Genomic DNA, 13,259 nt, shown 5'->3' on the forward strand with positions numbered 1-13,259 from the left:
TTTGTTATTTTTTTTTTATTGTTATTAGCTTGATTTTTATTCATTATTAGCTATCTGTCAATCTATTATTATTTACTATTTACCTGTTTGTTTATTATTTAACTACACCTATGCATTTATTTATTCTATTTGTTATTATCTATGTTATTATAATTTTATTTATTTTTCTTTTATATATCATTATTATCATTTTTTCCGCATCCGACCTAGTTATGGACCAAAAGGTCTCCTGTCGGCATGCTCCTCCTTTGTAATCCTTTTAGAGAGAGTGAGAGAGAGAGAGAGAGAGAGAGAGAGAGAGAGAGAGAGAGAGAGAGAGAGAGAGAGAGAGAGAGAGAGAGAGAGATCACTGCACTAATCGGGTTGGTGTTGATAGAGACCCCTTGTACCTTTGTATGTGTGCTCGAGTGATAAGATCTCATTATCTGTTGATGGATCTTCTTTTCTTTCCTTTGGTCACGTAATAGATCCAAATGTCATCTGCAACAGCCGCTTCATTCTAAATTGGTGAAGCAGTCGGCTTCCAATTATGAGATTTTATTATAATGACTTTCTTTTTCTAGTCTTCTCTATGGGAATGTGTGCATATTTTAAAGAACGTTACTGCAACGGGTAGTTTAGATATTGTCTTCTGATTGATCTCCGCCAAGTTGTGTTGTTTCATGTAATTTACTCTCGGTGCAGGAAGCAATAATGTCTGCATCTGTCATCCTTGACGTACTCTACAAAATTATCTATATAAAAAAAATCAAGGGGCAAATTTAGGATAACTGTCCTCAATAGTGGAGTGCGTGGAAGACGACCACTTGGTCGACCTAGAAAAGACTGGAGGAGGAGATGCGTTGAAGAAGATGTGCAGATATGTAGAATAGAACCAAGAGAATGGAAGGAGGAGGTGGCACAGGACAGAAAGACATGGCGAGACGCTTCGAAAGCGGTTATGGATCACCAAGTGGCCCGAAGACCAGCGGAGTAAGAGTAAGTCCTCTGGCACGAAGAAAGCACATTTTGATCTGTCGACTAATGTAAGTGCCGCCTGGCCTCCAGTCTGGTGATGGTCGAACGCTTATCAGTATTTGCCACTTGTCAGGCGGCAAAGCTTCCCAGTACGAATATCATAGGTTTTCGTTGGTGACGGTTGAGAGTTGTCCGCGGCGGGCAAAACAGTGATATCTGTAAAATTTCAGGTAGGTAAAACAGGTTACAGTGACTCCTTGTAACCCTTTGCTGCAACTCTCTCCTGGTCACCCACGGGATCGTACGACTGTAGACATTCCACCCCCGATTCTGAAGCTAGAGCTCAATCAATCAACATGGGTTGTTTTGTTGTTGTTGTTGTTGTTGTTGTTGTTGACTAACTACCGGGACACAGCCGATGACTCTTGGTCGATAGACACCATGGTCAGACTCCCAGATCTTACGCTCCACTCCTGCTCCCATTAAACTACGATGTTCTCGAGAACATCGTAGTTTAATGGGAGCAGGAGTGGAGCGTAAGATCTGGGAGTCTGACCATGGTGTCTATCGACCAAGAGTCATCGGCTGTGTCCCGGTAGTTAGTCAACAACAACAACAACAACAACAACAACAACAACAACAACAACAACAACAACAACAACAACAACAACAACAACAACAACAACAACAACAACAACAACAACAACAACAACAACAACATCAACAACAACAACAACATGACCTTTGTGGACGGGTAACTCGGGGAGGCGGCAGTCACCTTAAGCCATAAAACGGCCCATACACAATTCAGAGTATTGACAATGAAATTGCGCAATATAATTGATCGTGTATGGGGGGCCGCTTTAGGATCGAACCGGGGCACGGTGTGCATATATACCTACCGTTCCCCCTATTGGTAATCACGAAATATCGGGAAAGCTCCAGACTTGGGAAAGAAAACTCCTTTCTGGAATATTCTAGAACATCAGGAAGTGGTTTCGGTGAATGGGATTTTCTACATTACAGGAATTTCCGTTTAGATATTGCATTTATTTGTTGATCTCTATTCATTAATATATGTTTATATTAATGTTTTCTTTTATATATTTACATTTATTCATTCATCTATTTACTTATTATTTTTTCTTTATTTCTTTGTTTTTTATTTTTTATTCATTTCTTTATTTCTTTATTTCCTTTTTTATCTATTTTCTTCAAATTATAGATTCTTAACAGTCCTTCTCAGCATTTCATAGTAGTAACCCAGATAAAGTCGGCGCCTTGAGCCCACGCTACACATTCATTCTAGCAAACAGCCGGTGGGTTTTTTTCAGTTAACCCATTCAACTCCGATGACAAGATGTCTTGTCATTTGGTCAAATAAAACAAAAAATCATAATAAAACAACAAAATGTTTGATGATCAAACAGCACCAGAAAAATATGACGTCATCAGTCCTCCTCGCTTCGCTCGCGAGCGAAGCGAGGAGGACTGATGACGTCATATTTTTCTGGTGCTGTTTGATCATCAAACATTTTGTTGTTTTATTATGATTTTTTGTTTTATTTGACCAAATGACAAGACATCTTGTCATCGGAGTTGAGTGGGTTAAGGTGCCCTCCACTGAGACTGAATATGTATTCTCTCCGTCGCTGCCCACAACCAGTCCCTTTACCTGAACACAATAATCTGGCGCCCCCATATTTACATTTGTAAAGTTACCCTTGAGTACCATCGCTGTCTGAGTGGATTTGGTTGTGGTAGACGTCAAACGACTTTGGCTACCTAAATGATGGGTGGAAGCCTTCCTGAGCAATGTTTCGCTTGTTCGATGATACTCAACTACAACAAAAGAGCCATCTACACTTTGGATCCATGTAAGAAAATTCTCTGGCGTTTGCAACAAATGAATGGATAAGAGGAGATACGGCACTAGAATGGGTTAAAGGATGGAGAATCAAAAAGAAGTCTGAAGAGAAAGAAAGGGGGAAGCTTGTTTGTGACTTGATGAATACCACTTTCTATGCTTACTCTCCCACAGAAACATTACCAGACGCGCAGATGGCGACCCGACCCTCCTCTTCTTTGTCCTCAGGTGAGGCCAAGGGTGTTCCCGATCTAGTGGACAGCCAGGATGGTGACAGATCATTTACGAAGGTCTGGGAGTACATCACCTCGGGCAGCACCGTCCAGGACACTGCTTGTAGATACGACGACTGGGCACCCATCTACGACAAGGCGAGTCAAGAACAATGTCCCCATTAACCCATTCAACTCCGATGACAAGATGTCTTGTCATTTGGTCAAATAAAACAAAAAATCATAAAACACCAAAATGTTTGATCAAACACCAGAAAAATATGACGTCAATCCTCGCTTCGCTCGCGGCGAAGCGAGGACTGACGTCATATTTTTCTGGTGTTTGATCAAACATTTTGGTGTTTTATGATTTTTTGTTTTATTTGACCAAATGACAAGACATCTTGTCATCGGAGTTGAATGGGTTAAGCGGGTCAAGTTACTTTCTTGTCTACCAACTTTTATTGGTCTCCATTTTTCATATTTGCCTAATCCTGACCTTTATTTTTTATTTTTTCTATCTTCACTCCACTGAGATGTATGACAACTGTGGTGACATAACACATCCCTATCTCAACCAGAACTTCACTCTGAGCCATTTTCCGAGTCGATGTTTTTACTTGTCGTTAACTAAAGACACTTTCTACTAGGCACATAAGGTGAAATTTTTGTCAGAAATGGCGAGACAACCATCCAGGCAGGTGGACCTTTTCTCGATTCCTTTCTTAGTCCATCGTGTCGACAGGATCTCGAGACGAACTACAAAGGCCCCATCTACGCGGCCGAGGAGGTGGCCGAAGTAATTGGAGAAGAACGGAGAGAGGAGGCGAGGGTGCTGGACGTGGCTGCCGGCACGGGTAGGGTCGGACTAGAGCTGGCACGTCGAGGGTTCAGGTAAGGTCAACCCCATTCTACCTTCTCTCACTCTGACTCTTCCCTCTTACTTCGCTCTCTTTCTCTGTTTCCCTTACTCTGCCAACCAGATAAGATCGGGTCAACCGATTCTATCCAAACTATAAGCAGCTCTCTAGAGCCCCAAGCATCCGAGGGGAGGGGGCTCTTAGCAAATAGATATACTTTAAACCCATTCAACTCCGATGACAAGATGTCTTGTCATTTGGTCAAATAAAACAAAAAATCATAAAACACCAAAATGTTTGATCAAACACCAGAAAAATATGACGTCAGTCCTCGCTTCGCTGCGAGCGAAGCGAGGATTGACGTCATATTTTTCTGGTGTTTGATCAAACATTTTGGTGTTTTATGATTTTTTGTTTTATTTGACCAAATGACAAGACATCTTGTCATCGGAGTTGAATGGGTTAAAGGAGCTCCACGAAATGGGAACACACAGTAGTTAGATCGGGGATGGGAGACTAGATCCTGATTACAGTTCCCATAATTCTAGACATACCCTGCGACTAGGACTGTGTTGTCATGTGAGGAGCCTTTTTTTTTTTTTTTTTTTTTTTTTCCTAGTGTCATTTTTTTCTCCAAGCCTCTAAGCTATTGCAAGGTTTTAGTATGGTGCCCCTTTTCTTAGCACAATGTATTGTGATTTGCGTGAGTTTGAAGAAGGCCATCTGAAATCTGAGTAACGTCCTTGACTATCCACCATCGAGCAGCCAAAGCCTCTCGCCCCGAACCAAGAAATCTATCATTTTGATCTATTCCAAATGATAACTTTAGCAACTCACTTGTTTCTCCTCTTTTAGTGATGACAGGTACAGTTCTTTAAATAAATATTTGTACCCTCTAGGTGCAAGGCTGACCTTTGAATTTCCTCGATCTTATTTGTATCCTTCATTTCATACCAGAACCATATTCCAGCAGTATATTCTATTCTAGAGCACAACAGTCATTCTACGATTTTTTCGCCTCCTTGTCCACGTAGTAAAAATCTACCTCTATGTTTATCAATAGTCTATTTTTTCATTCAGTATTTTGCAGATATGTTTGATACATACATATACCAAAGATTTTTCCTTTTTACACGGGAGGTAGCCAAAAGACAAGGCATAGAAACCACTCCCACCCATTCCATTCCCTACATACTCCACTCCCCTCTACCCTCTTCCCTCCCTCTTATCTTGGCACCTCCTGGATGATGGGTCATCCTTGCATCCCGTCCACTGCCCTGGGTCAGAAGCAGTGTCGCAAGACACAGCACATCCACAGCAAGGCCGCTTCATTAAATCGGTGACCCCCCTCTCCGTCCCCTCATGCAGAAAAGGAGAAGACGGGGAGAAATCCCTTCGGGCTGCGTCAATTTATTTCTCATACATACTCCCTCACCCCCATCCCCCACCCACTCCCCCTCATACATCACAGCATCATCCATACACAACCATTCTCCATTCACCCCTATCTTCTGTCCTCTCCCGTCCTTCTTCAACAGACATTCCCCTCTTTTCCAATGCCCCTTTTACCCCATCCATCCATCTCATCCTAGGTCGCCCCCTCATGTTCACTCCTTCCACCTCTGCCTTCCACACCTCTTTTACTAGTCTTTCTTCACTCATTCTTTCCATGTGTCCAAACCATCCTAATACTCTTTCATCAACCCTATCTCCCTTTCCACCCCTGTTCTCCTCCTCACCTCCTCATTTCTCACTCTATCCAGCCTAGTAACCCCTATCATACTTCTCAGGCACCTCATCTCAAGCACATTCAAACTCCTCCTCTCTTCCTCCCTTATGTTCCATGTTTCTGCCCCGTACAGTGCTGTTGGCACAATCACTCCTTCATATAACCTCCTCTTAGCATCCATTCCCAGATGTCTATTTCTCATTACACTTTTCAATCCACCAAGGCATTTACTCGCTTCTCTCAATCTACATTCTACCTCCACCCCTACTCCTCCCTTTCCTGCCACATTCGCACCCAAGTATCTAAAACTATCCACTTCCTCCAGTCTCTCTCCCTTAATACTCACTTCCAGTTTGCTGCCACTCTCTCCCCTTGTACATCTCATCACTTTACTTTTACCCACATTTATTTTCAATTTTCTTCTTTCGTACACCTTCCCAAACTCTGTCATTAACTGATTCAATCCCTCCTCTGATCCTGCTACAAGCGCAGTGTCGTCAGCAAACAACAGATGACTTATCTCCCACTTTTCTCCATTTTCTTTAACCATCTCCAATCCCTGACCCACCATCCTTGCATTCACCTCTCGCACCACCCCATCCATGTATAAATTGAACAACCAGGGCGACTTAACACATCCCTGACGAAGTCCCACCTTTACCTCAAACCACTCACTCTATCCATTTCTAATCCTAACACAAGCTCTACTACTCTCGTAAAAACTCTTGAATGCTCTAAACAGCTTTCCTCCTATCCCATATATCTGCAATTCCTCCCACAGTGCCTTCCTGTCTACCCTGTAATAAGCTTTTTCCAGATCCATAAAAGCCCAAAATACATCCTTACCTTTCCCTATAGTTTTCTCACATATCTGTCTTAACACAAAAATCTGATCTATTCAACCCTTTCCTAAATCCATACTTTTCCTCACCAATTACTCCCTCTGTTCCTCTCCTAATCCTCTCAATCAAGACTCTCCCATAAGCCTTCCCAACTACACTTAACAAGCTGATCCCTCTGAAACTACTACACTCACACTTGTCCCCCTTTCCCTTGTAAAGCGGAACTATACAGGCACTCCTCCAGTCCTCTGGTACTCTACCCTTTCTTAAACAAACATTAGATAACCTCACCAGCCAGTCCACCATCACTGTACCTCCTTTTTTCAGACATTCTGCATGGCATCCATCCAACCCAGGTGCCTTACCTGCTCTCATCATCTTAACAACTGCCTTCACTTCATCTTTCTTTATTTCTCCTCCATTTTCCTCACTCATCACTCTCATTTTCTTAGCGCTTCCCACTGCAACTACCTTTCCCTCCTTATCCTTCTTCACATTTAATAACTCCCTAAAATACTCTACCCACCTTCCTCTCACTGCCTTCTCTTCCATTATCATCTCTCCATCTGCACCTTTTACCTTTTCTTCTTTACTTGATTCGCCTCCTCTTCCTCTTTTAATTTCCTTCCAAAACATCTTTTTATTACTTTAAAAATTTTCTGTCAAATACTTTCCCCATTTCACATCTGCTCTCTTCTTTGCCTCCTTTATCTTATGCTTTATTTCTCTTCTCTTCTCTTTAATTTGTACCTCTCATATGATTCCCTCGTCCTAATTTGTAACAAATCTTTGAAAGCTTGCTTCTTCTCCTCTCTACTCTTCTTTGCTTCCTCATCCCACCACTCACTACCCTTCACTCTATTTCCTTCCATCCTCCTTGTTCCATACACCATCTTTGTATACCTTATGACTCCCTCCTTGAACCATCCCCATTTCTCCTCCACTCCTAGCTCTACTCTATCCTTCACTCCCTCCCACTCCTCCCTCAGCTTCTTATATTCCTCCTTTTCTTTTTCATTTAAGCAGTTCACTCTAAATACCTCCCTACCTTCTGCCCTTTTTCTCTTTCTCCACCTATCTTCCACTCTAAATTTACCTTCTACCAAAAATGATCTGATATTTCCCCCACTCTCTCCCCTTAGAACATGTGCATCCAAAAATCTTCCTACTCCTGGTTACCAATATATAGTCCATTAACTTTTTATATACCACCCTACCATCCACCACCCTCTCCCATGCGTACTTATGTTTGACATTCTTCCGAAACAATGTAATTGCTATCATCAACTCTCTTTCGAGTCACATCTCCATCATCAACTCTCCACTACGATTCTTTCCTGGAACTCCACGCTTCCCAATCACTCCGTCTATTGGTCCATTTCCTACCCTAGCATTAAGGTCTTCCAATACAACTACATTGACATTTCTCCCTAATCACTCTATGCACTCATTTAAATCCATGGGAAAAAAACTCCCTTTCCTCTACACTCTTCTCACTATCAGGCCCATACGCACTTACAAAAATCCACATCTCCCTTCCCAGCTTCACCTTCATCCACATCAACCTTGATGACACCTCCTTCCACTCCACTACACGCTTACTTATCTCTTCACTTACTAGTATAGCCACCCCTTCTCTCCCTCGTTCTCTCTTCACTCCTGAGTGCCTCCCAACTACACTCCCAAACTCACACTCGCCCATCCATCTCAACTTAGTTTTACTCACTGCCAACACATTCATCTTTCTTCTCACAAACATACTGCCTATCTTTTCCCTTTTACTCTCATCTGTGCCATATCCAAACCTTAGGGTACTGGACGGAAAATTCCTAGACACTATTATACCAGTACTCTTTTTCTTTTATGAATATGCCCTTTGGGGCTACAGGTAGCAGGATTCCTAGTCCTATCCCCCGTCCTGTTTTTTTTTTTTTTTTTTTTTTCCTCATACGACTCAAGTAGGAAGACTTAGTGGCAGCATTCTTTTCCCCCACCAAAGGATAGGCGAAAAAAGGACATGAATATTCAGAGAAATGGTACAGGACAGTAACAAGGGGTGGGGGGACGGAGGGACAGTCGCAGTATAATAAAAATGTCATAATTTCTCTATGAACAGAGATTTTCTCTATCACAGACAAAATTATGTGTGGCTCTGGTCCGTAGGGGCGCCCCACATAGATCCTAAAGTATCAGCTGCATGCTACTTTGCCACAATGACATGTAGCCAATACCCTAGATATATTTAATAGGCGACAAAATATTGTCTAACTCGTTAGAGTAAATTGACGCAGAGATTTCTGAAAAGAAATGCCATTCTGTACTTCCAGGAAAAGGGGAAAACATATTGAGTCCCTAGATACCACAGCAATATATATACAAATCCACAGCAAAAATAGAAAGAGGCCTTCGCCTCTTCAAATCACTCTAGTTGATTTAATCTCAAGTTATTGGTCATGAACTGCCTATTCAGGACGTAATCTTACTCATTGTCTGCCAGGGCTTACCCTACAGTCAGTCACCCTTTTTTCAGTTTGACAATGTTTCCACTCTTCCAGAAACCTGGAAGCGCTCGATCCTTCACCAGCCATGCTGGAGTTCCTGAAAGCGACCCAAGTCTACAGATGCACTTACTGTGAATACGTAGGTGTGGGGCAGAATACTCTTCTTTCGAGTGAGTAGACAGATACAAGTCTTTTGGGGCCAGAACTGACTATCAAAAAGTACTAGTCCGTGTCACTGATCCTCAGATCCAAAAAGAATATGCATGGCAACAAAAACCAATCCAGTGGAGTTATGCAAACAAGAACTAGTCTTAACCCATTAAACTCCGATGACAAGATGTCTTGTCATTTGGTCAGATAAAACAAAAAATCATAAAACACCAAAATGTTTGATCAAACACCAGAAAAATATGACGTCAGTCCTCGCTTCGCTGCGAGCGAAGCGAGGACTGACGTCATATTTTTCTGGTGTTTGATCAAACATTTTGGTGTTTTATGATTTTTTGTTTTATTTGACCAAATGACAAGACATCTTGTCATCGGAGTTGCATATGTTAACCACCAGTGTGACCGACCACCATATCTCCTTCTTAGTCTAACAACCTTGCCCTGATAACATTCGTTTTGTGACTTCATTTCATGACCCTCTTGCGAATGAAAATATTGACCACACTCATTTCATCCCCCAGATTACTATGACGCAGTGGTAGTGTCCGGAGGCATGGTTAAAGGTCACATTCCTCTTGAGGGTGTTGAGGACTTCATACGTGTATGTAAACCAGGTAAGTCACTCAATCAGTGCGTTGCCACAGGTCTATTTTGTAGGAGACATGGGGCAATGAGTATGTTTCTTGCGTGCCTGAAAATTTGATGGTGAGAAAGTAAAACTAGTTTCAGATTTTGTTTGGGCTTAGCCATGAGTCAGTGTTTTTTTTTTTTTTTTTTTTTTTTTTTTTTAAGTATCTGTCCTATGGTTTTGTGGTTATTCAGGCTGGATTGCATTCTTCATCATGCCACTATGGATTGTCATCTTTCAGTCAACTGCTCTCGCTTGTCTACGATGGTTCGTTATTCTTAACGAGTCATTTGGTGTCTAAGAATGTTTCATTGAGAGACGTCTGGGAAATGTTGAAGCAACAATGATGTTTCATGATGAGACGATTGTATGCTGAGGACTGTGAACTGACCTTCAAAAGCTGTGATCTAATGAGAATGCAGGCACTATGTATAGAGATAACTAACTCTTATACATGGTTCACAGGTGGTTTCGTCTGCATTGTCATGACGAAACACTATCTGGACAAGGGCGGAGACTTTGAGGACTTGGAACCTTACTTCAAGTCGCTCGAGCAGCGTGGCTTGTGGACAAAGGTACGATTCTCATCATCTCAGCCTCATCAGCTCTCACCCCACTCAAACTCGTCCTGAAATACATCGATCTACTAGATCGTAATGCAAACAGCACAACTCCACAAACATCACATCTCACAAAACAAAACCCTGAGAATCCACATCACCCAAAGGCTACCTTCATGCGAAGGTCAGAGTCTTAACCCATTCAACTCCGATGACAAGATGTCTTGTCATTTGGTCAAATAAAACAAAAAATCATAAAACACCAAAATGTTTGATCAAACACCAGAAAAATATGACGTCCGTCCTCGCTTCGCTCGCAGCGAAGCGAGGACTGACGTCATATTTTTCTGGTGTTTGATCAAACATTTTGGTGTTTTATGATTTTTTGTTTTATTTGACCAAATGACAAGACATCTTGTCATCGGAGTTGAATGGGTTAAGTAAAACACATAATCACCTCGAAGTGCAGGGCATAAAATGCATAACATCCGCCAAAAGAAATCCCAGGATATCACTAAAGCGCAATGCACAGCACTATCCCGCCATCTCCGTCACACAAATGCCAACAAACACGAATACAGAGAGTTCAAGTCACCCTGGAGACAAAGAAGATTCTTGGTCGTCTCTCACGATCCAGAACTGGTTAGAGATATATAATAGTGTTTGTCACTTCTAAAGAAATGTAAAGAAAGAAAAAAATCCAATCAGATACATACCGTGTAATTCCCCGTTCTCTGACATGAATTTAATTCTAATTCCATTTTCTATCTGTGCCTCTGCAGGTGTCCAGGAAAGTGGTTCCCAACTACCTCTTCAAGATTGAAGGACTGGTTTACACCTACAAGGTGCTCTAGTGTCCCCAGGCCGTTAGCTACTCTTCCAATACTTTAATTTACAACCAAGAAGAATAGCTCTCTAAGGCCCTACGGACACTACAGGCGCTTCAACATGTTCCACAACCCGACCACTACCCACTCCTTAACATCACTCACGTCACATTATTTCTGGACGGGGATTTTTTTTTTTTTTCTTTCTTTCTTTTTTTTTTTTCTTTTCTTTCTTTGCCAAGCTCGACCTACTGAAGGGGAGTACCAGGTACCAATGCACCCTAACGATATCACCAAGACCGCAGTGACACATCCTTTAGAACATTCACCTTCAACTATAGCTGTTTCGGCCTCAAAAAAATCCAGGGCCACGTTCCAAAGGATGATAGGCAGCATATTAGGTGATTTGCCGTTCTGCAGCTGCTACATGGACAACATACTCATCATCTCCGCTTCCAAAGAAGAACACTTGCAACATATCACCACAGTGCTCGAGCAGGTTTCAGCGCAACGGCCTGGTGGTCCATTTTGACAAGTGTTCCTTCACCACGAAGGAGATGGACTTCCTGGGGCACCATCTCTAACCCATTGGTGTCTCTCCCCTTCCTGAGCAAATGCCTGCCATCAAGCATTTCCTCATTCCCACTACATCGAAAACCCTGCAACAATTTGTGGGGACGGCAAATTATTACCATAATTTCCTCCCCGGGATAGCTATCACCACGGCCCCAACTTTATGTAGCATTCACCAGTGAACCTAAGGATCTTCTGTGGCCTCCCTTCAGAAGGAGACTTTCAATAATCCCAAAGACGCCCTGACCGCCACAGCCCTCATCGACTCTCCTTTACCAGACAAGCCATCAGGGTAGTTCTGGAGGAACTCGTCCAAGGGCGCCCCTGACCCATCAGCTTCTTCAGCAGGAAACTGTCGAGGGCGGAGAGGAATTATTAAACATTCGACCGAGAGCTGCTGGCAGTCCACCAAGCCGCCCATCACTTCAGTCATTTCCTCGAAGGCACGTATCTCACGGTTCAGGCGGACCACATGCCCCTGGTTCACGCCTTAACGCGTCAATCTGATGCACGGTCCCAGCGGCAGCGTCGTCACCTCTCTGCCTTCGAAGAATTTAACTGCACCCTGCTCCACCTTCCCGGCAAGCGAAACCGGCGCCCTATCATGATTCCTTATAGCCTCAGTGCACGTGGGTTTAGAACAACGAAAGCATCCGGACCTGAGAGCCTGCAGGTCCTCCATCACCACACTCAAATGGGAAGACATCGCACTCTGCCTCAACGGCACTACTATCCTCTGCGACATCACTAGACGCCCCCGCTCCTGAATACCCACCACCATGTGACATGTTTACAACCTCATCCACGACTCATCACAGCTTTCACGACGCGCCACAGTCCGCCTTCTCAAGAAAAGGTTTGTGTGGCACGGCATCACAAAAGATGCGAAAGAGTGGGCTTGCGTATGCATCGCCTGGCAGAAATCCAAGACGTATCGACACCCCGAGCCGGGCACAGGGACGTTCCACCAGCCGCAGCGTCGTTTCGCCCGCATCCATGTGGACATCGTGTACTCCCTAGTCCCCTACTCATCTCCGAGGGACAACGCTACCTGTTCAAGGCAATCAACCGTTCAACACGTTGGCCAGAAGCAATGTCCATGGCTAATGCATCTACCTCCTCTTGAGCTGCCGCCCTTGTGTTCGGATGGATCACCAAATTTGGCTTACCTGACCACATCACATCAGATAATGACACCGCATTCACCTTACCACTGTGGACTTCCCTGGGCCAGCTGTTGGACACCACCATCCACTACACCACCGGTTACAACCCCGAAGCCAAAGGTTTGGTGGAACGGCTGCACAGAACGCTGAAAACCGCCCTGATGTCCCGTTGCACTAAGGATTCGTGGTGCAGCCAACTTCCGTGGGCCCTACTCGGCCTGTGGACCTTACCAAAGAACGGTCTCGATGTCTCGCCCACCGATTTGGTTTACGGCGACCCTCTTGTCATCCCAGTTTTTTATTTTATCTTATTTTATTTATTATTTTTTATTATTATTATTTTTTATCTATTTGTTTATTTTTTGTTTG

At 43.3% G+C, this 13,259-nt stretch overlaps 1 protein-coding gene across 1 annotated transcript; it reads left to right on the forward strand.

Annotated features, from left to right (window-relative positions):
• The first annotated feature begins 2,788 nt into the window (after window positions 1-2,788).
• LOC143030417 (methyltransferase-like protein 27) lies at window positions 2,789-9,839 on the forward strand. Its single transcript, XM_076193565.1, has 5 exons — window positions 2,789-2,852; window positions 2,999-3,195; window positions 3,734-3,930; window positions 9,023-9,138; window positions 9,658-9,839. Exons 1-5 carry the CDS (start codon window positions 2,789-2,791, stop codon window positions 9,837-9,839), a joined length of 756 nt encoding a protein of 251 aa, XP_076049680.1.
• The last annotated feature ends 3,420 nt before the right edge of the window (window positions 9,840-13,259 follow it).

This window comes from Oratosquilla oratoria, chromosome 12 (genome assembly GCF_046742065.1).
Source record: "Oratosquilla oratoria isolate Oo_2021 chromosome 12, ASM4674206v1, whole genome shotgun sequence".
Taxonomy (NCBI): Eukaryota; Metazoa; Arthropoda; class Malacostraca; order Stomatopoda; family Squillidae; genus Oratosquilla; species Oratosquilla oratoria.

Bases quoted from the DNA above. Each gene is read 5' to 3' on its own strand.
- LOC143030417 (XM_076193565.1), top strand. From the start codon at position 2,789: ATGATACTCAACTACAACAAAAGAGCCATCTACACTTTGGATCCATGT. The intron at 3,931-9,022 runs GTAAGGTCAACC...CCACTCTTCCAG, and splicing joins CTGGCACGTCGAGGGTTCAG to AAACCTGGAAGCGCTCGATC. The intron at 9,139-9,657 runs GTGAGTAGACAG...TTCATCCCCCAG, and splicing joins GCAGAATACTCTTCTTTCGA to ATTACTATGACGCAGTGGTA.